This window comes from Cimex lectularius, unplaced genomic scaffold, assembly GCF_000648675.2.
Source record: "Cimex lectularius strain Harlan isolate CLEC.00 unplaced genomic scaffold, Clec_2.1 scaffold26, whole genome shotgun sequence".
In the NCBI taxonomy this organism is placed as follows: Eukaryota; Metazoa; Arthropoda; class Insecta; order Hemiptera; family Cimicidae; genus Cimex; species Cimex lectularius.
Window position 1 is genome coordinate 597,271 of NW_019392721.1, and position 26,225 is coordinate 623,495.

At 32.6% G+C, this 26,225-nt stretch overlaps 3 protein-coding genes across 7 annotated transcripts in view; 2 read left to right on the forward strand and 1 right to left on the reverse strand.

Annotated features, from left to right (window-relative positions):
- Positions 1 to 5,813, forward strand: part of LOC106663988 (serine/arginine repetitive matrix protein 1) — a 44,176-nt gene extending 38,363 nt beyond the window's left edge. For 3 of the 4 annotated variants that reach the window (XM_014389280.2, XM_014389283.2, XM_014389281.2), the window contains 6 exons: positions 4,149 to 4,197; positions 4,273 to 4,505; positions 4,560 to 4,772; positions 4,863 to 5,269; positions 5,323 to 5,574; positions 5,638 to 5,813. In XM_014389280.2, the coding sequence (XP_014244766.1) occupies positions 4,149 to 4,197; positions 4,273 to 4,505; positions 4,560 to 4,772; positions 4,863 to 5,269; positions 5,323 to 5,574; positions 5,638 to 5,775 (1,292 nt within the window). In that variant the 3' untranslated portion in view covers positions 5,776 to 5,813. The remainder of the gene's footprint in view (positions 1 to 4,148; positions 4,198 to 4,272; positions 4,506 to 4,559; positions 4,773 to 4,862; positions 5,270 to 5,322; positions 5,575 to 5,637) is intronic. The other variant, XM_014389282.2, reaches the window with a different exon arrangement.
- Positions 5,814 to 7,839: 2,026 nt separating this feature from the next.
- Positions 7,840 to 24,191, reverse strand: LOC106663986. Of its 2 annotated transcripts, XM_014389278.1 has the most exons (21): positions 24,007 to 24,191; positions 23,844 to 23,941; positions 22,258 to 22,409; positions 22,106 to 22,180; positions 22,013 to 22,045; positions 21,862 to 21,930; positions 20,483 to 20,557; positions 20,099 to 20,173; positions 19,812 to 19,886; positions 19,433 to 19,507; positions 17,863 to 17,937; positions 16,998 to 17,201; positions 16,837 to 16,940; positions 16,654 to 16,783; positions 16,052 to 16,219; positions 14,839 to 15,588; positions 14,582 to 14,785; positions 14,383 to 14,473; positions 12,484 to 12,718; positions 10,097 to 10,182; positions 8,504 to 10,036 (listed from the first exon to the last, which is right to left on the reverse strand). In XM_014389278.1, exons 1-21 carry the CDS (start codon positions 24,063 to 24,065, stop codon positions 8,673 to 8,675), a joined length of 4,197 nt encoding a protein of 1,398 aa, XP_014244764.1. In that variant the 5' UTR covers positions 24,066 to 24,191; the 3' UTR covers positions 8,504 to 8,672. The 2 variants fall into 2 exon arrangements, with proteins under 2 accessions (XP_014244765.1, XP_014244764.1); XM_014389279.2 differs by lacking the exons at positions 8,504 to 10,036; positions 10,097 to 10,182 and adding an exon at positions 7,840 to 7,977.
- Positions 24,192 to 24,240: 49 nt separating this feature from the next.
- LOC106663989 (parkin coregulated gene protein homolog) lies at positions 24,241 to 25,497 on the forward strand. The gene is made up of 4 exons (XM_014389284.1): positions 24,241 to 24,609; positions 24,764 to 24,935; positions 24,990 to 25,139; positions 25,262 to 25,497. Exons 1-4 carry the CDS (start codon positions 24,316 to 24,318, stop codon positions 25,432 to 25,434), a joined length of 789 nt encoding a protein of 262 aa, XP_014244770.1. The 5' UTR covers positions 24,241 to 24,315; the 3' UTR covers positions 25,435 to 25,497.
- Positions 25,498 to 26,225: the final 728 nt, after the last annotated feature.

Consider the following 26,225-nt stretch of genomic DNA (forward strand, 5'->3'; position numbering starts at 1 on the left):
CGAGAAGTTTAAACGCGTCTGACAGAAAAAACTTTCGAAATGGACCCAACTGTTGATTTGATTATCATTTTGATATTTCTAACCTCGCTGTTGTCTGTCAAATGTATTTCGGTTTCTCGCTGACTTTATTTTCTAGTAATAATTTAAGTTTAAACCCAACACTGAAGATGGCGAGATGTTGAAATGCGTCTGACAGAACAAAACTTTCGAAATGGACCCATCTGCAGGATTTGTCTTTTCTGAACTTTTGATATTTCTTTCCTCACTGTTGTTTATCAAATGCATTTCGGCTTAACGCCGTCTTTAGTTTCTAGTAATAATGTAAGTTAAAACCCAACACTGATGACGGCGAGAAGTTGAAACGCGTCTGACAGAACAAAACTTTCGAAATCGACTGCAGGGCTTAAGTCTGATTATTTTGATATTTCTATACTCGCTGGCTTGGTTAAAAGCTAAAAAATAAGCTGTAAAGTGTAAGCTTAAATGTGCAGCAATAGTTTGAAATTGCCAAAGCGACAATAAAAGACCATTAAATTCGGTTAAATTTAATTATAAAATACAAAAAAAAATATTTTGCAGGCTGAAAGATTTCCCCTAAGCCGATTAAAACATGTTATTAGCTAGACTCCACTGTATTATTTTCTCCTGTTTTTAAATCGTAATTTTATATCAAGTAAATGTGATTTATTGATTATTAATTGTGAATCAATTAGATCAAAACAACCCCGGGAAAAAATAGGACGGAAGATGCCCATTGATTTAACTGCATGTAATTCTGTTAAATTTGTTATAATTTTAAGCGTGTTTCTCAGGCGGGAAGAGGTCAGTCACGGTATAAGACAAAACGGCCGGATGTTGTAAAAATAGATCCTAGTATACTTGGATATAGATCAATGGGTCACTCTCTGATTTATTTTTTTCTTTTAATTTTTTTTAAGTAATCAATTTAGCTTCTTTACTTAAAATATTGGATATTCTCTGATTTATTTGAGAAATTTATTTGTATTTCTTTCATATTTGGAGTTGGAATATTTTTTTATTTTTTATTTAGCATTTATCATGGTACGAATTAAAGTCTCCTTAAATAATGAATTATGAATACAACATATTTGCAAAGTTTCAAAGCCTGATGAATCTATAAAAATATGTCTATTTACAAAAATAGGTACATACAAAATATAAATATTCTTCAATCATTAAATTCACTAATTCCGTGGTATCGAGGTCACGATAGCTCAAGTGGTAGAGCAGCGGTGTATCTAGCCGAAGATCGTGGGTTCGAATCCCGCTCGTGCCATTGACTTTTTTATCTCAACTAAAAACATTAATTGTAATTCTTTTTTTTTCTTTTTTTTTTTTTCGTAAAGACTAGAAGAAAGTTGTCCATAAAGGGAAATCCATAGGAATGACTGAACGCAATAAGGGGTTAGTTAGTGGACATAGGATCTGAAGGTGAAGAACTCAGAATGTAGGGAGGGTAATAAGAAGATATCTGATAGAAGAAAGAACCAAGAAAGTAGAAAGGATGTACTGCTTCAAGTCTGTATACAGTTCAATGGCCTGGGACCTCCTTAGGCAGCTGAAGATTAAAATATACAAAATAATTTATTAGACAAGCCTGTCGTCAAGGCCCCCAGTGCATCCCTCATAAACATGCATCCATAATCAAAGTGGAGGAGAATAAGGGAGGAAACTAGGGGTTTTCGCTAAAGAGGAGAAAGTGCCTGTCATGACGGAAATGATAAAGGGTGAAAAAATAGAAGTGAGAAATATGGGGCTTCCGGGTTAAGGTTTGAAGTTTAAGTCCTACCAAATTCTTCAATTTTCAACTTGCAAGTGAGGTGGTGATAAGCAAAGGTAAATGGGTTCTGCAAGCATGGAGATGCTTGTTTTGGACGGAGACTACTTGAAAACGGTCTGAAAGGAAAGAGTGAAAGAAATGAAAAAATGCTCGATGAATTGCTTGAAGATGAGAAAAGGGCCAGAACGCTTTCTGTCCTTTCGCAATGCAAACTCCCTTTCTTTAAAAAGTTGCTCACTGATGATGATCAATACATTAAACAACCCAAAACAGCAACTCTGAACCTGAAGTATCAAAGATTTTTGGCAAACCACTTCCGAAAGAAAACTGAAATACAAATGTAAAAGTCACGAGGGATCATTTTCCTGAACGTTTTACAACTCGACAGATGTTTTTATTTGCTAATTAGCCGGTAAAAATATTGAAAACAGCAGAACAAATCAAGAAGTCCTAGAAGTTCTGATATGACTAATTTTCCATGTCCATCCAGTTTTACACTGCTTGTATTATTGAATGAATTCATAGTACATTTCATTCTACTTATTTTTCATGTTATTTATGGGAGAGATGGGAAGTTAGTGCTCAAGAGGATCGAAGTCACGATAGCTCAAGTGGTAAAGCGTATCTAACCGAAGGTCGTGTGTTCGAATCCCGCTCGTGACACTGACTTTTTTATCTCAACTTAAAACCTTAATTAATTGAATGATATCAATTGGTCAAGCGGACCATGAAAAATAGTGAATTTATCATTCTTCTTCTTGAAAATTTTTGAACCATTGTTTATTTTTTATGTTAATGAGTTAAAAAGTGATTTTTTTCATAATAGGCAAATGGTGACAAAAGAATAAAAAGAAGAAAATACTTTAAACAAAAGATGGCACAATTTAGATTGAAAATCAATTCATAATTTAATCGGATCGGCAGAAGGGGGTCTTATTAACTAAACTAAATTAAAAAGTGAATGATATTTTTTTAAGTTATGACGAAGTTATTTTCTCACAGTCAATACTTTCACGCAATTAATCATCTTTTCTTCCCAAGAAATAAATTATTGTTCACTTTTCCTTCTGTTTTTATAATTTTTTTTGAACTTTTTGAAAATGTCGATCAAGATAATTAAATATCAGATGAGAACAACTCAAATGATAATAAGCAGTTGCTGCGATATAAAGAAAATTATGTTGTAAAAATGCAAATTAATGTGCACATTCTTCCTTCCCACAAAAAGCATTGGCGTAATTGAACCGTTATCCATATACCTTATAATAATCCGTATGTTTAGTAGCCATAAGTGACCAGTTTATTGAAATAATTTATAATTATGTTTTATCTTATTTTACTGCCTCGGCTAGAGAACTAGAGTTCACAAAGCTTGCATCCTGATTCAAATAATGGCCAAGATTTATTCGGTTGCAATAAAAACAAACTTACGACAGCAAAGCTGTTGAAAAGTACAGCAAGAAGGATCCTCATTTTAGTTGTACAGACTATGAGCAAGTACAGTGATCTCACGAGTGTCTGCAATTAAAATTCATTACTCAAATCTGAAGAAGAAAGAAGATTTAAGAAGAAGAGATGAACTGTGAGGAGAAGTTTGATATAAAATCAATCTATACAAACAAACAGCCTTAGATCAGATTTTACAAAAAGCTCTGCCTGAGATGCAAGATTCTAAAGACATTTCTGGTACTGTAAAAGTGTCAGCAGACAGTGGATCTACCAACTGATTAAATTACTTGAAAAATTTGTGCTTGAAAATTCAGTCTTGAGCAACCATAGGAATTTGCAGGATTCGCTTATATTAAAAGATCTAAGATTAATGGAATACATAAAACGATTAGATATTTATGATGCTTTAGACATTGCAAATATTGCTATAAACAATCAGCTTTATGAAGAAAATTTTTCTTTATTTGAAAATTTGAAAAATTTGATTTTTGTGGAAATATTGAAATGTGTTAATACAATTGTTTAAACAATATCTTTAAAATTAAAATTAATTAAGGTTTTTAGTTGAGATGAAAAAAAGTTAATGGCACGAGCGGGATTCGAACCCACGATCTTCGGCTAGATACACCGCTGCTCTACCACTTGAGTTTTCCCTCCTTTTTGCCATTTTTCATAAGGTAGGGTTGAGATAGGAAGTTGATGTCCGAGTGGATCGAGGTAACGAAAGCTCAAGTAGTAGAGCAGCGGCGTATCTAGCTGAAGATCGTGGTTCGAATCCCGCTCATGCCATTAACTTTTTTTCTCAACTAAAAACCTTAATTAATTGTAATGATTTAATTGGTCAAGCGGACCACGAAATTAGTGAATTTAGAATTAAGTTTTATCTTTTTTTTTTTAGCATCAACAGTAAGAAGTTCTTCAGCGCATGGACTTGATTCTGGATTGATGTAAGTAAAAATAAATTAAAATGAATACTGTCAAAAAAAATCTTTTTGTTAATTTCATCATACTTTTATTGATAGAGATCATGCTACTAGCACACCACATGCATCAAGATCGGTTGAAAGACGTTACAGAGAGGAAAAAACTATCCGAGGCAGAAGTGCATCTCCGATGCGCGAGCTTGTCTTTACAGGTAGCAGGAGTAGAGACCCGAGTCCGATCCAGCATAACACATACTATGAACAACGCGAACAGACGCCGACCGTTCAGCAGTTTTATCGATATGAAAAGACAACGAGCACAAGGACAACTGGTATGAAGTCTGTATAACATCACAAGTCGATTATTAATTTTGTTTTTTTTACAGGACCTACAATAACCGATGTTACTCCGTTGGACCCCAGTTCTCAGTATCATCCAGAAGAAAGACCACTTGCACTCAAGCAGAGATCGCCTTCTCCGAGCCATTTGCACTCATACGAACACTACTCGACGATGAACCGAGACGTTCCCCCGTCTCCTCATTACACAGAGCGAGTCGTGACTTACAACAGAGATGCTGATAATGACTACCCACCAAGTATTTCCTTCATTATTTAAATATTTATAGTTGTGTCAATTATTTAATTGAAATTTTATAAATATTAATCATTTTTTGTGGTTTGTAAAGGAAATAAGTCGTACAGCTACAGCACCAGCAGCACTATGAGAGAGACGAGAAGCGACGCTCCGAAAACTCCTCCTCCTCATAGATCACCATCACCAGTTTCATTTCAGCAACCCCCCTTACCGAAAACTCCAGGTAAATCCTACAGCTACGAATCGTATCGGCCAAAGTCTCCCCTTCCTAATCAGAAATTTTCACCCTCAGATCCTAGTCACCGGCTAACATACAATGTATCCCCACCACATACTGTATCTAGTTACAAATACAGCAGCACTACAAATAACCATTACGATTCGCACTCGACAATGCCAAGACCCTTTCCAGCAGTCCCTTCGCCGACTCAAAATGAACAACAGCCGCCTAAGCAATTGGACGAATTATTGGCTTCTTTGGGCGACCCAGACCCAAGGGTAAGAACTGATCAAATACTTCATTGTCCCTACATAATTTACATTCTCTCTAGAATAATCGCTACATGGAGACTCGAGTCGTTGAAAATCGTTACCAATCTAATCATCATCATCAGAATCATAATGGTCCTAGCCCAGCCCCTGCTCCGGCTCCGGTAGTTGAGAAGACGATTGAAGTTAACCGGGTGGAAAACGAAAAAGTCAAAGAAAAAGGGGATACAAAGAATATTTCCGGGCCGCCTGTGTACTACCCTCCTGGTGAACTTTTCGCTAAAAAAGAAGAGAGTATGATGATGAAACAAGAAGTATGTATTTAAACAACACTTCTTTTTTTTTTTTTCAGATCTTTAAATTAAACATTGTTACAGGGCGGAGGGATGTACAAATCGAAAGGAAAATATGCGTACGAGGCGAAAAGCAAGAGCAAAGTTAAAGAAAGCTCCGGAAAAGCTATGGTGCCCGTCTGTCTGCCAGTGTGTTGTGCCATGCCTTGCAGCATAATGTAAACTAAATTAATATGTACAAAAAAAAAAAATTGTGAACATAATCAGTTAAATCATAAAAAAAAGCTACTTCCCCTTCATGGGTTCAGACTTGAACATAAAACATTTTAATAAACTAACATGGATTGTTCACAAAAAAATAAAACTTCATTTAATGATCCATTAAAAATATACTAACTATTAAAGTTAATATAAATCTTAAAAAATATATTTTCTAACTCGATTTAAAATTAAAAATATGTGCGAAGAAGAGAAATATATCTTTAATCATGTATGATACTTGTAAAATATATGTATTTATTTTGACAAAAATCATATCAAAATAAATATTAACAGTGTAAAAATGTTTTTTTTTCCCTCTAAATATTTTAAAGTTTAGAAATATTTTATTATTTGTTCTGACTTGAGATTCTATTAAAAGGAGGCTATAATACAATATTAGTTGATGTAAAAGATGAGAATATTTTTTTCTTATATTAACCTCTTTTCTTTTATGTATCATCGTCTTCATTCGATCCAGCAGGGGAGTTGGATGCATTTCTAGGTGATGATTGTTTTTCCGAACCACCTGAAGACTTGCTTCCTTCTGATTTTTCATTTGACAGTATACTTGTCGGAGAAACTTCTTTATTGCTTGTGTCATCTTTTTCTGGTGATGGCGTAATTTCCTCTCTTATTGGAGATGGTTCTTTGACCTGGGGAACTTTTGGAGGACTGACAGACGGTGCTTTCTTTACGGGTATTTTCGGCGGTGAAACGGATTTTTTTACTTCGGGTTCGATTTTTTTATCAGAAACAATTTGGACATGTTTAAGTTTGTTTGCCTTTGCTTTGCCTGTTAAAATACCTTTTGGGTGTTGTTTCTTTTCTTCTTTCTTCTTTAACTTTTCTTCTATTTCTTTCAGGTACTCTAGAAAAATTTCTTTGTCCACCATTGGTTCTTTGCTTACCCGACGAGAAGTATTTCCGGACGGTATCGACCCTCTGTTTGAATCTGTTGACTTTCTCGTTTCGGATTGAATCTCTTCTGATTTTGAAGGTGATGTTTTAAACTTAGTGTTTGTATCTGCTGACTTTCTCGTTTCAGAATGAATCTCTTCTGATTTTGAAGGTGATGTTTTAAACTTAGCCTTGTTTGTAATAGTTTCCTCGCTTATCTTCTGAAAATTATTATTAGACGGCACAAACTTGGCATCTGCATCAGTAAACTTTCCTGGTTCAAATTTGCTATCTTCTGATTTTAAAAATGTTTCAAGCTGAGTTTCATCAGATGTAGTCTTTTTCAATTTTAACTCTGCCACTTGGAATTTCGGTTGATTAGTTTCAGAAGAATTTTTTTGCGGCCGTCTCCTCGGTACGTCAAATTTCATTGGCGATATAGACCTAGATAACTCCTTTCTGCACACTAGTTTCCATTGTGGTTGCGTGTTTTCTTTTTTCAAAGGTTTGGCTTGATTCTTTTTTGTTTCATTTGTTAATTTTTCATTTGGCAATTTTAAAGAAATTACTTTCGATTGGTCAGTTTTGTCTGACAATGAAGAATCATCCTCTTTTATTGATTCTGTAATCTTAGTGTTGCCTGAGTCAAAAATTTTATTAAATTTTGACATCGGTAAATCTGAAGAATTAACGAGCTTTTTCTCGCTAAAATTTGTCACGGGAGATTCACTTTTGCTTATAATCGGCGGTCTTGAAGAAGTAGAACCTCTTTTCAAAATCGCACTATCACTGACGACTTCTCTTATACTTATGTCCAATGACTCGTTATTTTTGGCATCGGAGACAAAACTTTGGCCTGTTTTACTCCTTTGTCCTTGTGTTTGTTCAAACGTGTTTTTACCCTCGAACGAATTCTTTGTTTTTTCTGGGCTTTTTCTGACTGTTATGACATCATTGTCTTTAATGTTCAACTCTTTCAACGTAGATCCACTGTCATTGTCTTGTTGAATTGTAACACCATGCCTAACCATTTCATAATTTTCTCCGTTCATTTTCAGAATAGACCAGATTTTCTCTATCGGATCATCTGGACGTAAATGTATTACGAAGGTCTTATTGCCTGGAAAAGAAAACTATTATTCTATGATCTAGTTTTTGTTAAAATAATTAATACTCGTACTTTTATCCGAGCGAAGTATAACAGTTATCATTGATTCAGATGTCTTTTTGTTCAATTCGATCCGTTTCGACTTTTGAGTTGACGGTCTTTAAAAAAATAAAAGATATGAATATTAAATTACTAAATATAAGTCAAGTACTGGACTTTAAAGTATACAATTTCTTAATTAAACAAAAAAGAATCATTTTTTAACCTCATGGAAATGTAGCTATTTATACTATAATCTTTTTTGAGTTTTTGCATCCTAGAAAACTTTCTGAAGTTCCTAAAGACTAATTTTATTTTTTATATTGTTGAAATCATTGACTTTGTTTGAATGCAGTTGGATTTTTATTACAATTCAAAGACCGTCTCAGAGAAATTGAGTTTTTAAATCTCTCGTGAGATATTTTGTTGAGGTGTTTTTTTTTTTCTTTTGGACACATTTCAGCATTTCAATGTTGGCCTGATAAAGCAGATCAGGAATGACTGGAGAAAAATTATTTTGTATTAACACTATCGAAATGCCTAAATGAGACCAAACCAGCAAGCATAACCTGACCAAGAACTGAACTACATTAAAAAATATTATCATTATTATACTTTTGTTAATTCTATCTATAAAACACATCATCAGTGTAAAATTCATTTTATTATTTGTTCTGAATCAGAGATACCATATTATCCACACAGATTCACCAGTTAAACGGAAGTATTATATTCTACTTTCTGGGAGTTCCTACCATTCCTTAATAACTGAGTGTTATCTTTTTGAACCAACCAAAATTATGTTGTTTTTTTTTTACTTTCGAGCAGGCCCTTTCTTTGGAGTTTGTTTTTCTTTTCCCTTTGATTTATTGTCAGGCATTTTTATTTTATTATAATCAGGGCTTAATTTTTCTTTCGGCGATTTACTTTTAGATGACTGCTTGGAACTGTCAGAGACTGAAGAATCCTTGGATGTTTTGTCTTCTATTGTGCTTTCAACTTTTTTGACAGGAGGTGATTCACTAGGTTTCCTATTTTTCAGTGGGTCTGGGCTTGGTGTTTTTGGTGAACTTTCAGGTGTTGTCATTTTTGCTTTAGGAGGGCTCATTACTTTTTCATCAATGTTTTCATCTGAAATAGTTTTCCGTCTTACCGATTGAGAATTAATCAATTCTTTTTCAACCTCTGATTTTTTTCTGTCGGGGGTTTCTCTTTCTTTGCTATCTTTTTCCAAGGGGATGTCCTGTTTTGCAACAGAGAAAGATGCTGATTTTTTACGACTTGTTTCTGGCTTGTTTTCTAATTTTAAAATACTTTGCTTTGAATCAGTTGGTGATACTTTAATTGGAAATTTTTTCTTTGGGTTTAAAAATTGGTCATACTTATCCGCCATTTTTTCCTCGGCTTCTCTACGAGTTGCAATCCGTCGTTCTTCCCCATCGTCACTGCTGTCTTTAGAGTCACCTAATGTTACACCAGTAGGTAACTTGAAGGGAATAAAATGATCTAAGTCCTTTTTATTACCAGCTTCAGAAATGCTCACCTGCTTAGATTTATTTCTAGCGATTTGATTGAGATTTGGTTTTTTTCTGTTTTCAGTGATGCCATCTTCTTCAGGATTGTACGGATATGTTTTCTTTGAGATTATAGATGGTCTTTCTTGTGCGTCATACGATTTTCTACGGATTTGAGATTTTCTCTTGTTCTCGTCATTGGTATCTTCTTGGGGATTTTTCATCGGGACTAAAGATGGCCTTTCATTTCCTTCGCTCAATTTTTGAGAGGCTTGAGAATTTTTGCTTTTTGAATCGTATGAAAAACCCGAGAATGGAGATGTGTTGTCATCCGAACGATATGATTTTCTCAGTTCAGATTCACTAGAAACGTGTCTAACATTTACTGCAAGGGAATCTACAGTGCTACGCCTTTTCTTATTACGTTCTGACATTAATGACTGACTCTTTTTTATCTTTTCTTGATTTGGAATGCTTCTACGAACTGTTATAACATCATTGTTTTTGATGTTTTGTTTGTCGAAAGTCTCTTGATCGATCAGGATAACGGGTTTGCCATCATTTTCATTGATCATCTCGTATTTTTTTCCATCCATTTTGAGAATTGACCATATTTTACTTACAGGTTCATTAGGATGCAAATGAATTACGTATGTTTTATTGTCTGGAAAAAAAATTAAAAATTAATAATTGTCGTTAACATTGGTAAAACAATTGCTTGTACTTTGCTCTGAGAAGAGTTTAATAGTTATCATTGAGTCTGACGTCTTTTTATTCATTTCAATTGGTGCTGGTCTTGGCACTGACACACTTTAAAAAATTAAATTAAGCATTATATGTATAGCATTTGTTGGTTAAAAAAAGTAATGTGCTTGTGTTAATTTATCATAATTAATTTTTTTTAGTGTTCTGTAAAATTGCAATTATTAATTGTTGTAATTATAATTAAAATAAATTAATTATAAAAGACAATAATTAAAGTTCTCATGAGTAATAATCTGTAGATTTTATAATTTATTTAACTTTCTCACACCACATACATTACTCTATATTTAATTAAATTCACTATTTTTCATGGTTCGCTTGACCAATTAATATAATTCAATTAATTAAATTTTTTCGTTGAGATAAAAAAGTCAGTGTCACGAGCGGGATTCGAACCCACAACCTTCGGCTAGATACGCCGCTACTCTACCACTTGAACTTTGATCCACTCGGGCACTAATTTCCCATCTCAACCCCACTTTTGAATTTTCCCTCCTTTTTGCCATTTTTCAAATGTCGTGTAATCTATTTGATTCTCGGCGACAAATGAAATCGCCACGGAGAGCTTTAGTGAAGTATATTTCATTTAAACTTATTAAATTCATCTAATTTCGTGGTCCGCTTGACCAATTAATATCATTCAATTAATTAAAGTTTTTCGTTGAGATAAAAAAGGCAGTGACACAAGCGGGATTCGAACCCACGACCTTCAGCTTGATACGCCGCTACCACTTGAGCTATCGTGACTTCACCAAGCCGAAGGTCATGGGGTCGAATCCCGCTCGTGACACTGACTTTTTTATCTCAACGAAAAACTTTAATTAATTGAATCTATATTTAATTATAAGTAGATAAAAATAATTAATATAATAATACCTAAAATTATTCACTACCAAACAAAGTACATATACTGTTAAACATTGTTTAGACAGTATTAAGAAGAAAAAAAAGACTTAAAAAATGAATCAATGTCTGAGGAAATTGTAAATTTTCAAATTGTTTAGTTGATCTATAGATACAGCTTGGAAACAAAATTTGATAATGGATCATTGTTGGGACTAAATTTTAGGCTTTAACATGCAGAAATCTTTCTACAAGATTTAAAAATTTAAAATTTTACCTCCGAATAAGGGAGTAAGCAAATAATCTGTTCTCCAACAAGAAGTATGATTTAAAAACATAGACAGAAATTGTTGTTGAGCTAAAGAAAATTATGTTTAAAAAAAATATTCTTGAGATTTACTTTAAAGGCCAATAAGTGTATCGATCAGAAAAGAGGATTTATTTATTTAATTTTTAAATATAGTGTTTTTTGTACTATTAATTTTGACTGAGCCCTATTCAAACTAAAACCTAATTTTTGTACATTCATCCAAAAATTGTGAGGTCTGTGTGGGGAAAGTGTAGTCCAGTTCTTTCCAAACATTTTGATCTGCCTATCAGTTTTGGTCTATCAAATGGTTCATCTTCTCCCATCTTCAGTGGAAGGGTTTTAGCCAAAATTTTATTAAAAACTGAAAACTGGAAGGCCGACCAAAATGATCCAAAATGACTTAACAACACTACCAACTTGTCCTTTCAAGTTATTAAGTATATCACCTTCTTTGATGTTTATCATACTTTTTTTTTAATTGTTTGTATCCAAATCATCTCAGACTAAGTCCCTAAGCGAGGAGAGTTTGATGGAATTCATCAGGATGGATTTCTGAATTTGAAGATTTATAAGAAGAAAGTGCACACGGCAAGTTGTGCCCCTCTGCGTGGAAGATGCGGACTTTTCCATGGCCCCACCAGGGGATGTAAGTGGTTTTTATCCGCATCTTTCTGAAGCATCCGAATCGGGGTGGTGTTGCCCAAATGTCAAAAGTCTGTACTTAATAGGTGCACTTCGGCGGTGGCCTGGTCCGGTTCCATTCTGGCGGGATCTTGGACACTACTCACAGGACTTTGGCTGTATGCTAAAAATGATGTCTTTGGCTGTATGCGAGGCCATTGAAAAAAAAAAAAAAAATTCTGTGATGGGAGTTTATTACATCTTGGACAAAAGGAATATTTAGGTCTGTATGGGTAGTTTTGTTGACACATAAAATGGACTATTGAAAATTTTTCTTAAGAGAACAGTGCTAAAGATATTGAAATGTTTGCCTAAACACCTTCCCTTCCAGTTGATAAGTCCATATCAGCTTAACTAAAGTGTAATAAAGCAGCCATTTGTGAAATGTAACTGTTTATCAAGAAGTTGTGAAAGATGTGAAGCACCACAACTTGCAGTTAAAAATAAAATAAAACAAATATTCCATCCGAGCGTAAATAGTTGTCCGAACGAAAATTTACTATTATAATTACCTTTGTGTAAGATGTGCTGCATCGTCTTTGGGACGGCCCAAATATGTGAAATGTTCAAACTTTTCGTACGGATCTATTTTTTGACGGGGCGTGGACGAAGGCACCCCTGCAGGTCGGACGCTGTCCATGGTCGACTGGACTTGTGGGAGATTGTTAAGCCGAAACAAAGCCGACCTTGAATAATTATCTTCGTATTCAGTCCTTCCTTTAAATTTTATGGGTTGCAAGTAACCTTCTAAAAGAGATTAAACTTTATTACTCATTACAGCTCAAATACTCCAAATTCTCAACAACAAAAATTTTTTAAGCTTTGTTTAAAATTTTACTGTACTTGTTTAAAGTACTTTAAAACACCAGCCTTTTTTGGCAATTCATTGTTTTTTCAACTTGGATGAAAAAATACTTTTTTTTATATTTATATAATTTTTAAGATAGATACTAATAGTTAATTATAAATATATTACTTATTATTAAAAAATAATAATGTAAATTTTATATTTTTTTACAGAAATAAAATATTAGGTAAAAATAGGGCACAAGTTACTGAAACAATGAAAAACTATATTTTCATTAAAAACCACCTAAAAACAGGTAAAAAATGAAAAATAAAAAGGAAGAGTTTCATCTATAGGGAAAAAAAGAAGGGCAGCAACAACAAAGAAAATAAAAATATATACAAATTCAAATTGTAATCATGTAATAAGCCTGGATTCTCAATTTGGTAAATTGATTTAATATTCTTTCATGCTGTTATAAATCATTGCCAAAATCGTTGCAGTTTGATCATCCATGATCATCCCTGTTGGCTCATTCCCGCTAAATTGTTGACTAATTTCATCTTCATAAAATAAAAAATAGGATAAAACTAGTAAAGTCCAGAAATGACCACGGAATAAGCATCATAAATGTGTAAGTATGCAAACTGTGATTCATAGTGGGAGAGGAAAAGCCAAGACTGAAGGATACACATGTAAACAAAGTTGGGATCCGTTAAAAAACATTTTTCTTTTTTTTCTTCTTTTTTTGCCTCAATGCATTGGCCTTAAAAAGCCTTAAGCTTAAAGAAGAGCTTTAGATAATAATGGAGATTGCACAATATTACCAACATGGGTCAAAAAGAGCCTAACCTAAGCCTAACTTAACCTCAAACATATCTAAATTATTTTTGGATTATCAAACTTCACAATTATCTATCAAAAAAGATTTATTATTACTAATGAACATTCCATGTAAAATTAAATGTTCTGAAATAATTAATAAACATAAATTATTCTTTGATAATTAATTGCAATTGGGATCACATTAGAATGATCCCAGCCATTTTGTGATTATAAATGAAAGTTTATAAATTATGTAATGATTTACATTTATTATTTACTTGATCAATAAAACAATGAATAATGTTATAATTAGGCTTTTAAAATTTAATGATATGAGTGAAAATTGGGAGTATTTAATCATTCTTAATCTCAATAAATTGTCTGGAAACACAATTATTTTTGTTTTCAGTAACTGATGATACAAAAATTCTTCCTGAATAAGCAGGCTTTGTGTTTTTGAAGTCAGACAGTTTCTACAACTTCCAAATTTTACTTTTAAAACATTCATAACAATCATTACTGTTCTAAAAAAGACTACATTTCATAATAATTATCTAAAACAAAATTTCTTAGCGTAAATCTAAAAAAAAAAGTTAAGTGAATATCTTTAAAAAATTCTTTAATTTCAAATATCGTTTCCATGAGAATGGATGATACACAAAAGAAGGCAAATTAATCATGCAAGTCGCTCTCCCACTACACTTGAATTTCACATAGAGGACAAAGCTCCAGAAAATAGTAAAGAAGGTAGGAATAAGCCCTTACTAAAAACAAAAAATTTATGTACTTAATTTCGTACCATTAACTGGGGTAGTAGGTGTTTTAGGTTTATCAGGAAGCTGAAGATGCAAGTCAGCTTGACCACCACAATCACAAGGACACATAACATTCTAAAACAGAAATGATTAGTAAAAGTACAATATATCTCATTTTATGAGAATTCTAAATGTTAATTATATCTGTCTAAATTTGTCTAAGAAAATTGGAAATAAACTAACCATTGATGGTTGTTGAGTAACTCCAACTTTGCCACATGTTCCAGGACAAGTCTCATTTCTTTGAGGCCTTTTTGGTTGTGTATGACCGCATTTACAAGCTGCTGGTATTTCCGGTCTGACATTTACATTTGGTCGTATTGTATGCATGCAACGATCATCTCCACCAATCTGATACGTTACTGGCGCTTCATGATATGTAATATTCTGAACAAAATAAAAATTAAAATTTAAACTGTTTAGAAAAATCAACAGCTTACTGTTATATTTATTGGCGCACGATTTTTCCAATTGTCTGTATCTGCTTGGTTCGGCTGTTCAATTTGCACTTTGGGCTCGGTTGGCACTCTCGGCCCGTTTGAAGAGAATGGACGCACTGTAGAAACCGAGGGCTTTAATGGGACTTCCTCTTGCATTTTAAACGGAACAGCTTGAGTGAATGTTGGCGGTAGAGATGAAGATTCTCTCGGGGGTAAATTGATTTCCATCGGAACGCTGGGCATTTCAATCGAAGGAGGATTATCGTTGAGTATTACATTTGTGCTAGGGCGTGGCGGATGTTTATTCACCCAATACTCTTTCAGTTCAGACTGATCAGACGCAATACTAGATTCACCTAAATCGCGGTTGTGTTTCCCATTTTTAACATTCGTGGTATGCGATAACTTTCTATTTGCCATATTTTCTGTCATTCCCGTTCGAACGATGGAATCAGGCGAACCATGAGATTTCGGGCTTGGACTGTTTTTATGATTTTGTTCTTTTATATTTTTGGCTACTTTTTTTGGCACGAATTGCTCTTTGTCAGAGGTTTTCTTTTTGCTCTTGCCTTTGGAGTTATTAGAATCTCTATTTTCTTGCTTTGAATTATCTGTAAAGTCAGTATCATCTGATTCATTGGACACAGAAATTTTATCTTCACCTCCTAGTCTAAATCCTTTTCCAGCAAAAGGTGTAGGCTTTATATCTTCATTGGATTCTTCATAAGTACATTGTCTATTATCAACAACCTATAAAAGATTTGTTTTCTTAGATAATTTTTTTTTATATAAAAATATTAATATAAAAAAGAATCAAATATTACATATAAACAATATGCTGTCAAATAATAATTAGTTAAATTATATAGTGTTTTTGTTTTAGCTTAGAAAATATACATTTTCTAGCTTCAAGCTCGTTTAGATTACAAGCTAAAGTTAAACCTCTTCAATTTATTGTGAGAATGTGAAATGAGTGAGATCAGAGTATTGCCAGTACTTAACTTCTAGAATTTGCCCCATGATCAATGATTGAGAAATTAGTCAATACTGTGATTCAGTATAAGAATCATTACAGTTTCAGTTATTTTTTTCGAATGTAAATATATTTATAAAATTTGTAAAATATAAAACAAGTTGTTTGACCTGTGATATCCATCTCCATTTTATTAAGGACGAAAAGAAAACTTATAACTAGCGAGAAATCAAAACTTACTTTAAAAATAACTCCTTGTGGATGCCTGGATTTCAATTCGCTTGGAAAATAACCATCTTCTAAATCTTTGAAGAAAGCTTCTGCTGAAGGAGTGTCGTATTTTCTAAAAGGGTTATCTTCTAATTTCATTCCATCAGCGTACAATTTCAATTCCAGAATGTCACATTTCTAAAATGTATCGTGTCAAAAGTGAACTTAAAAAAAGATTACAATTAATTAAGGTTTTTTTAGTTGAGATAAAAAAAGTCAATGGCACGAGCGGGATTCGAACCCACGACCTTCGACTTGATATGCCGCTGCTCTACCACTTGAGCTATCGTGACTTCGAACCACTCGGACACTAACTTCCCATCTTAACCCTACCTTTTGAATTTTCCCTCCTTTTTGCCATTTTTCAAGAGAGGTTGAGATGGGAAGTTAGTGTCCGAGTGGATCAAGTGGTAGAGCAGCGGCGTATCTAGCCGAAGATTGTGGGTTTGAATCCCGCTCGTGCCATTGACTTTTTTATCTCAACTAAAAAACCTTAATTAATTCTAATATATTAATTGGTCTAGCGGACCACGAAATTAGTGAATTTAAAAAAAAAATATATATATATATACCTGAAATTTTGCTCCAAATGGGGACTTTACGATGTTTTGTTCAGGCACACTTTGATTAAGTTCTGATATCACAGTGATTGCATTGTCAAGGTTAAAATTTAATTTGACCTCAGCCCTGGATTTTATAGTTCTAAAAATAAACATAGTTTATATTACAATTTAAACATTTAATATTCAACGTACGTCATTCCTTGTGATAGATTTTCAGACGTGCCCGGTCGTGAAACATTTTCTTCAGTCAGCGCTTTGTCTCCGACCCACATCAAACCATACTCGCCGATGAACTTCTATAACAAAACAAAACTTTACTCAAATATGCAATTCACAAAAGCACGATTTGATACCTCCAGTTCTGAAATTTTCTGTTGCAACTGTTGATTTTCTTTTTCCAAGTTTTGTATTCGGCTAGAGTCTGATGATGTAGAACTATCTGGTTCGTCACAATCGACATCAGTTAACTGGCCGTTTCTTAAATCTTTATATTCTGCTTTGTGTGACCCTGGTCTTACAATAGCAACATTTGGATTGCATGGCCCTTTCCTTGACACCTGTGCAAATAAAATAAATATATATTTTTATTTGGTTTTATGACGTTATAAATTGCAAATTTATAATGTCTAAATCAGGAAAATGTTCACTTTTTTATGTTAAATGTTAAAAGTGTATTTTAATTCTTATAATTTTATCATAAATGTAGAAAGTAAAATAATTCCTGACCACTGGATCTCATGGTTGATGAGTTAAACTACTTCACAGTACAATTAAATATTATTTCCAATTCACTAATTTCATGGTCTGCTTGACCTATTTGAGAAATGGCAAAAAGGAGGGAAAATTTAAAAGGTAGGGTTGAGATGGGAAGTTAGTGTTCGAGTGGATCGAAGTCACGATAGCTCAAGTGATAGAGCAGCGGCGTATCAAGCCGAAGATCGTGGGTTCGAATCCCGCTCGTGCCATTGACTTTTTTATCTCAACTAAACACCTTAATTAATTATTTCCAATTAAAATTCCAATTGTACCAGGATTCAAACCCAGAACCACTAGGATGAAATATGATACCCTTGCCCCAACTACTCAGCCACTGTGGTCACCCAAAAATTCCTTCTTTAAAAAAATAATTTTGAATTGATAAGCATTATCTTAAATTAATTTTATTATTTATTTTTTGTAAATTTTGCTTTCCTTACAATGAAAGATTATATTACTTACAGGACGTTCCTTGTTCATTTGAGGATCTCTTTGTCCGTTCTTTGGGCTTGAAGACCGACTGTGTTTCCTGGAACTCTATTTAAAATAAATTTTCTATTAATTATATTACATAAAACTTATTAAAAAGTAGTAAAATTCGTAAATAAGTAAATGTAAGATGATAATCCTGTAATTTGGTCATTACCAATTTTGGTTTATCTAGTCTTGACTTGTTGGTCTGTCAGATACGTTTCAGCATTTCGCCTTATAAAGTGTTGGATGATGATGACCCACTCATCATAAAAGACCAGCCCAGCAAGGATAGACAACCAAATTGCCCGATAACAATCAAATTACAGATTAACTAATTTTATGTATTTTCACATTTCAGGGTTCAGAATAATTGTAAAATGCTGAAATGGATCTGATCGACACTGTGAGGATAGTTGGACCAAAATGATCGGTAACAACCAATTTACAAACCATTTTTAATTTTTTTCTTTCATATAATTTATTTTATTCTTTTAGAACGTACACTGTTTTGTGTATTTGTTTTTGCTTTTTTTCAAATTGTTAAATTTTAATTGGAGGACTGTGGTAGCCGAGTAGTCAGCGTGATACTCTCAGCTTATATACCCCACGGTTATGGGGGTCGATTCCAGCTTTCAGCTCTGGCCTTTTTTTTTTATACAACCCCCCAAAAAACCACTGACCAATATGGAAAGTTCTTAGGTCATTGAAAAACAAATATGAGCTTATGACCTAATTTAATTAATCTAATCTTTGATAGTCTAGAGTCTTATCCATCTTGGCACAGAAGTTAAGCTTCCAAGGGCTGTAGACAACTAGGTCATTTCAGCTTCTAACAAATGTAATTTTGAAACCTAGGAGTGAACTCACTCTTTCTTAATAAATTCTTTCCTAAATTTTCATCGTTAAATTCTTTCCTATTTACATAATATTCACTTAAGTAGGGTGGAGTTTAATTGAGACTCGGTGGTATACTCAATTTCTCACCAATGTCCCTCTCACACTAGATATTTTTGCTAATAAATACGTCCAAACTTGGAACTCAAAAATAATACACAAAACCATATATAAAAATCACTACATAACATAAACAGCCCTGTTTCCTTCAAAAATCAGAACAGGAAGCCCAAATACTTGCTACAACAATGAAACCTTGGAATGAAACAGCATAAAACATGCTGGACACATGTGGGCTTTGGCTCAAATGTGTGTGTCAACTTTTTAATTGCATTTTTACTTTAGAGGGCCAGATCATGATGATCAGGTCTGGAGGTTAGGACTTCCTTAGCTGCTTTGTCTGCCTTTTTTATACATAGAGTCAACCACCACCAGACTAATTTACTTTTTTGTAATTATGCTCATGAATAACTATTCGACCACAATCATATTAATTAATCTTAAATATTATTAAATATTTAATTTTTTCTATAGATCATGATATATTTTTATTGTAATACAAAATATTAGAACAAAGTTTTATGATAAGGTTAATTTCTACACCACTTCTGTGAAGTTATATTTTTTCTTGTATTAGCATTTTTTTTTAAATTAATATACTTACTGGACTTTCTCCTTTGACTTCTGGATCTCTTTGTTCTTTATTTGGGCTTGATGACTCGCCATTTCTTATGGAACGCTGTTTTTTAAATAAATTTGATCGATTAATTTATACCTTTTGCAGATTATGCTTATAGATATTCTTTGGACCAAAATTTTGCCCAAATTCCAGATTAATTAACATTAAATGTGGTTTAAATTTGTTTGGTGATATCTTTAATAACAAAACTCTATTTTTCTTATTTTGTCAACCAATTTGCTTTAAAGGGAATTTTTTTAGTTGGTCTGTATGTGATTATGAATAAAGCTTACTAAAATGGAAAAAATTGAAAATGTTATTGTATCACACAAAAGAAATAATTTAATAATTTTAACCAACTTACAGGACTTTCCCCTTTGACTTGTAGAACTCTTGGCTCTTTATTTGGACTTGATGACTCGCCATTTCTTATGGAACGCTGTTTTTTAAATAAATTTGACCAATTAAATTAAACTTTTTGCGGAATGCTTATAAATATTCTTTGGACCGAAATCCTGCCAAAATTCGAGATTGATTGATATTAAATGTGGTTTAATTTTGCTCGGTGATCTTTAATAACAAAAATTTCTTTCTTTTTCTTATTTTATTGTCAGCCAATTGGCCTAAAAGTATTAATTTTAACCAACTTACAGGACTTTCCCCTTTGACTTGTAGATCTCTTGGTTCTTTATTTGGACTTGATGACTCACCATTTTTGATGGAACGCTGTTTTTGTACAATTAAATTATATTTTTTTTATAGATTATGCTTATAATTATTCTTTAGAACAAAATATTGCCAAAATAACCGATTAATGAACATTAAATGTGGTTTAATTTTGCTTGGTAATCTTTAATAACAAAAATTTCTTTTTCTTATTTTGTTGTCAAAAATTTGCCTAAAACTGAATTTTTCTTAATAAATGGAAACCCAGTTGTACTGTATGTGATTATGAATAAAGCATATTGAAGGAACAAATTTTACACTGTATAATTTTTTTCTTTTTGAGAACATTAATAACCGTAACAAACTTACAGGACTTTCCCCTTTGATTTGTGCATCTCTTGGTTCTTTATTTGGGCTTGATGACTCGCCATTTCTTACGGAATGCTGTTTATAAATAAATTTTTGTAATTATATTAATTTGGAAATATCCTTTTTTCTGTTTTATGCCTACTCTATAAACTACAATCCTGTCACATTATCATAACAGTTAACCTAAAATTTTATTTATTATTTTATTATTATTGATGTTGATATCGCAAGAAAATATCTTTTGTACTGCAAACCCCTGCACCCCACCAAATTCCATCGGAATGTTTTAATTTTTTTCAATATGGGAGTAATGCAGGGGGGCATTCTTAGACCCCTACTGTTTTCATTATACATGAACAGTTTAGAGGAATGTTTAGAAGGAGGTAGGAATAAATGGTCAAAATATTAATTTTTTAATGTACTCTGATGATTATTTGCTCATTTCCACAAAGCGCAATTTACAGGAAGAAAATGTTATTCAAACTAGAAGCGCATTGTGATTTACAAAAGTTGAAGGTAAACCTGTCAAATTGAAAAATTGTAAGTTTAGTTGAGTATCATCACGGTCCCCTATCAGAATACTAAATCATTTGCATGAAGTAAAATTGGAATATTTTAATTTTTTTCAATATGGGAGTAATGCAGGGGGGCATTCTTAGATCCCTACTGTTTTCATTATACATAAACAGTTTAGAGGAATGTTTAGAAGGAGGTAGGAATAAATGGTCAAAATATTAATTTTTTAATGTACTCTGATGACTATTTGCTCATTTCCACAAAGCGCAATTTACAGGAAGAAAATGTTATTCAGATTGAAAAATTGTAAGTTTAGTTGAGAAGGGGAAATAAATGGTTGACAAATACATTAATATGCCGATGACCTCTTGGTAATTTTTACAAAGTTCGGTTAAAATTATATCAAAATTAGAAACATACTTGTTGAACTTGAGGTCAAACTGTCAAAGTTGATAACAGTAATAGTACAAAAAAGAGGGACACAGTAAATAATATTTAGTTGTACAGAAATCAGTTTGTTGACGCTATCGATAAGTATAATTATCTGCAAGTTTCTCCTGCCACCATGATTTATTTCCAGATTTTGGTTCTGAAAATTGACTGGCAAGAAAAATGATCATCCACTTTGTATAAAAAATTAGAAAATACGAATGATTGGTTAGGGGTGATGTGGTGACTCATGATAATAAAGCGAAAATCTCACAAGAAATCCTATGCCAGGGAATCGGAATTTTAATATTTATTAGAGTAGAAAAATAGAAACTTTGGAAAACAATGTTGCTGTTTAATATTGATGAGTTTTGCATCTTTTTTTATATATAAATTATATTGTTACTTAATACAAACAATCCTAATTAACTTACTGGAATTTCTCCTTTTTGTTGTCTTTGTTCTTTATTCGGGCTTGATGATTCACCATTTTTTATGGAACGCTATTTACAATTATTAATTAAATTTAATTTTTAAGAGCTATATATAGAAAATAAGTCAATATAAAACAGGTCTGGCTTTTACCTCTTTACTCGTGTCAAAACTTTTAGCTTTCGCCTGTAAATTTTTTTATTTTATAGTTTCTGTATATTAATTTATTTGGCTAAAATATACCACCTTTTCATTCTTGGCCTCATCAGACAGTTTAGGTTGTCCATTGTTAATTACTGAGTTTTTGTTCTCTTGAGCTAACTACAAGAAAAAGCAACATTGCAATTTAAACACTCGGGTAAATATCAAAATTTGTATAAAATCTTCGGATCGGATACCCGCGCTCTGAGGTAGTTTATCTCGGAATCTTTTTCCTTTATTAAGTGATTGGCTTCGTTGAGCTGACTTTTGATCGATCTAAGTTCCTGTTCGATGACACTCAGCCTTTGGGAAAGCAGGGGTATTATTGTCGAAGCCTTCCCTTCTTTTACTAAATGGGAAAATAAAATTTAAAACTATGTATTTAAAATAAATAAATAAACACTTTTGAATACATACTATAGTTAACAATGCAGTTTTATAACAGTTAAATCAAAATATTCAGAATAATAATGTAAATATTCTTTCCAAATTGTTCAACAATCTCGATGCATAAAATTTAGCATACACAAGAGTGTATAAAAATTAACATGTATGACTAATTAATTTTATTGAGTCAATATTAACTATGGGGAGCTGTGATTAGGGCGTTAGACTCGCCAAACTAGCAGCAAAGTCCATGAAATTTGAATTAGTATGAAAAGAAAATTGCAAAGTGGATCATGGGACATTACACCCTCTGTATGGCAAGAATTATTTTAATAATTTTTATGTACAATTAATTATGTTTTACTTAAGGTTTATATTAGTCAATTAATTAAGGTTTTAAGTTGAGATAAAAAGTCAGTGTCACGAGCGGGATTCGAACCCACGACCTTCGGCTTGATATGCCTCCGCTCTACCACTTGAGCTGTTGTGACTTCGATCCATTCGGACACTAACTTCCCATCTCAACACCGCCTTTTGAATTTTCCCTCCTTTTTGCCATTTTTCAAATGTCGTGTAATCTATTTGATTCTCGGCGACAAATGAAATGGCCACGGAGAGCTAATAATAAACTTAGTTAGAGAGCTAGAATAAACTTAGTTGTTTCATTACAAATTAAATTGTTAGTGGTAAGTAAAAGGACCGGAAGCAGTAATTTTCCCCGAGCCACCTTCAATTATGCAAAATTCATAGGAAACAACTCCAAATTTGCGTCAGTTCATTCAGCTTAAGTTAAATCAGTAAATTCACTAGTTTTCATGGTCCGCTTGACCAATTAATATCTTTCATTTAATTAAAGTTTTTAGTTGAGATAAAAAAATGGCAAAAAGGAGGGAAAATTCAAAAAGGTGGGGTTGAGTTTGGAAGTTAGTGTTCGAGTGGATCGAAGTCACGATAGCTCAAGTTGTAGAGTAGTGGCATATCAAGCCAAAGGTCGTGGGTTCGAATCCCACTCGTGACACTGACTTTTTTATCTCAACTTAAAACCTTAATTAATTGCATGATATTAATTGGTCAACCGTACCATAAAAAATAGCGAGTTTATATTAGTTTTTAATCAAGTTTGGAAAAAATGGTATAGATTTGACATAATTCCAACAGTTTTTTAAAATTATTTTTATTACGATTATTTTTTAATATTTTTTTCAAATGTTTTGTTTAAAAATAAAATGTGGCTTTTACAGTCCATATGTAATATTTTTGGTTGAACTTTTACACCTAATAATATTCACTTGAGGATAAGAAAAAGTTATAAGATGAATGGCGAAAATTTATGCTTTACGTGAAGGAAGACTAAGCTTACACAAGTATGTGACAAACTTATATAAACAAATTTTACATGATTTTATCTTTTCTCTCAACCCTGATTCAATGTAGCTTTCAGCCCTATGGTAACTGCCTAACGGGACTACTGTGCTTTTTGCAGTTTGTCGCTGCCTGAAAAGATAATTATCGTGTACGTGAGTTATTTCATTAGAAGAACTTAAAGCAAATATGCTTACGTCAAATTAATTTTGGAACTCTGTTTTACAGGTCCTAAGCTATAAGGATATTTGGGCATCCTGGGTCAGAACAAATAACAAAATGAGTGCTTAAATTTGTTTTTCTGTTTGGTTGTGTTCATGTCGTGTAGAGTTCAAACTGAGAGTTTTCCCTCATAGCTAAAAAGAAAACCCCTATAACATCAATGGTTGCTAAGTGATGAAAATACAACTGTTTATTTAAAGACACATGTTTATTATTCCACTATGCTTGTGTAAGTTAATAAGTTTAATAGGTAGGTTGTTAAGTAAGATATACTGGAAAGAAAGATGGATTTACCAAGGAGCAAAATGGAGAAACGGATGAAGTATCTTGACAAGACTTGCTACCCATTGACGCAAGAATACATAGCTTCGGCAGGGAAAAAAAAGCAAAATGCGAGGATTGTACCACCGTTTTCAGTTCAGTCCCTTCAAAAGAACACAGTCGTTCAGCCTTTTCCTAAGTCCAAGCCTAGGAAACCATTTCCCGTTGGGCAGTCATGCTTCAGAACATACTACAAAAGAGGAGATTTACCCATCTCTATGGAATTTGACCAAATGGGTTATAAAGTATCTTGGAGGGTAATTGCATTTTATTATAAGTTAATGCTATTCAATAACAAATATTGAAATAAAAAAACTTTAAAGTAGTGTTTTTTTTTATTGCATCACTACTTCATCCATGACATCCCAAACTTTTCAATAACAATGTATTCACAAAGTTTTGGTTTTGTAGGTTAACATATCTGAGTTAGATTATCACTACTTTTTACCCATGTTTTTTGAAGGGCTCACCGAAACCGAGCATCCCTACACGTTTTTTACCCAACATGGAATTCATGATTTGCTAATGCAAGGCCCTCACAAAGTACTTCCTGTCATCCCGCAGATCATCCTACCGATCAAAAGTCAGTATTTGGTTTTGTAATTTTGAATCAGTCATATAAATTACTGTTTTTTAGACGCTCTCAACACAAGAAATGAAATAGTTATAGCGACAACCCTAAAAGTCCTCCAAGACTTGGCATCCTCTTCAAACGAAATAGGACATGCCCTTGTACCTTACTACAGACAAATCCTTCCACCTTTAAACTACATGAAAATTCAAAGCAGTAAGTTCTCAGAATCTAAATTTTCCAAATATTATTTTAAGTATTCATTTTTATTTTGACTTTTTTTTTTTTTTTTTTTTTTTTTTTTTTTTTTTTTTTTTTTTTCTTTTTTCTTTTTTCAGAGAGTTATAACGAATTTACCGGAGATGATATAGACTATGGCCAGCAAAAAAGAGAAAATGTTCAAGATCTGATACAAGAAACACTGGAAATTTTGGAAAAGCATGGTGGCAGAGATGCATTCATAAATATAAAATATATGATCCCGACATACGAATCATGCATTATGAACTAGACATTGGCTTTGTGAAAAAACGACTAATTTTTAACAACTTAATAAATGTCTTTTCAAATAGAATTACTACCTACTAAATAAAAAGGTAATTTTATATTACCCTTATTTTAGCAATTTTACAAACTCTAGTCTAAATATTAAGTTTAATATTATATTGTTATAGTGTGATGCTTTTTGTTGTTATAAATTTGTTTATGTTGTTTGGTTTATATGTTAAACACATCACATTTATAATAAATTCCTCAGTATTAAAATAAACGGTTACAATTTTTAAAAAATTAATATTTAGCAGTTAAATTTATTCTGAATGAACATATATTCCTGAAATCCTTGATGCTAAAAAAAAAAGTTATACAAAAGCTAACAGGATGACATACACGCACTTTCAGTGATAATGTCAGATGATCATGTACTGGATTGCTCAGAAATGTTCCAATGGTAGATGGCAAACAAAATTGGAAATTAGTAATTAGGAAATACTGACTTTTAAATATTTAAAACTTACATAAAACAATCGACTGTTTCATGAAAAATTCAACAAATTCAGTTGGTAGGAGTGATGCAGGGGGAAATTTTAAGTCCATTTCTGTTTTTTGTATAGTGTACATCATAAAGTATTTTACCAAATATGCAGGATTCATATTGAAAACAGAAGAAATTTCATGCTCTTGACGATGATTTGTTTATTTTGCTAATTCCTGGTATAACATATTGTGTGGAAGATCTCACCGTCAATACTGGTAAAACAAAGGTATTAATTGTTGAGAAATTTGGCCTTGACTATGACAACT

Coding starts and splice junctions, on each gene's coding strand:
- LOC106663986 (XM_014389278.1), bottom strand. CDS start 24,065: ATGCCCAAATATCCTTATAGCTTAGGACCTGTAAAACAGAGTTCCAAA. Junction 22,046..22,105: donor ATGAGGCCAAGAATGAAAAG/GTGGTATATTTT, acceptor AAAAATTTACAG/GCGAAAGCTAAAAGTTTTGA. Junction 19,887..20,098: donor AAGTCAAAGGGGAAAGTCCT/GTAAGTTGGTTA, acceptor TTTAAAAAACAG/CGTTCCATAAGAAATGGCGA.
- LOC106663989 (XM_014389284.1), top strand. CDS start 24,316: ATGGATTTACCAAGGAGCAAAATGGAGAAACGGATGAAGTATCTTGAC. Junction 24,936..24,989: donor GATCATCCTACCGATCAAAA/GTCAGTATTTGG, acceptor ACTGTTTTTTAG/ACGCTCTCAACACAAGAAAT. Junction 25,140..25,261: donor CTACATGAAAATTCAAAGCA/GTAAGTTCTCAG, acceptor TTCTTTTTTCAG/AGAGTTATAACGAATTTACC.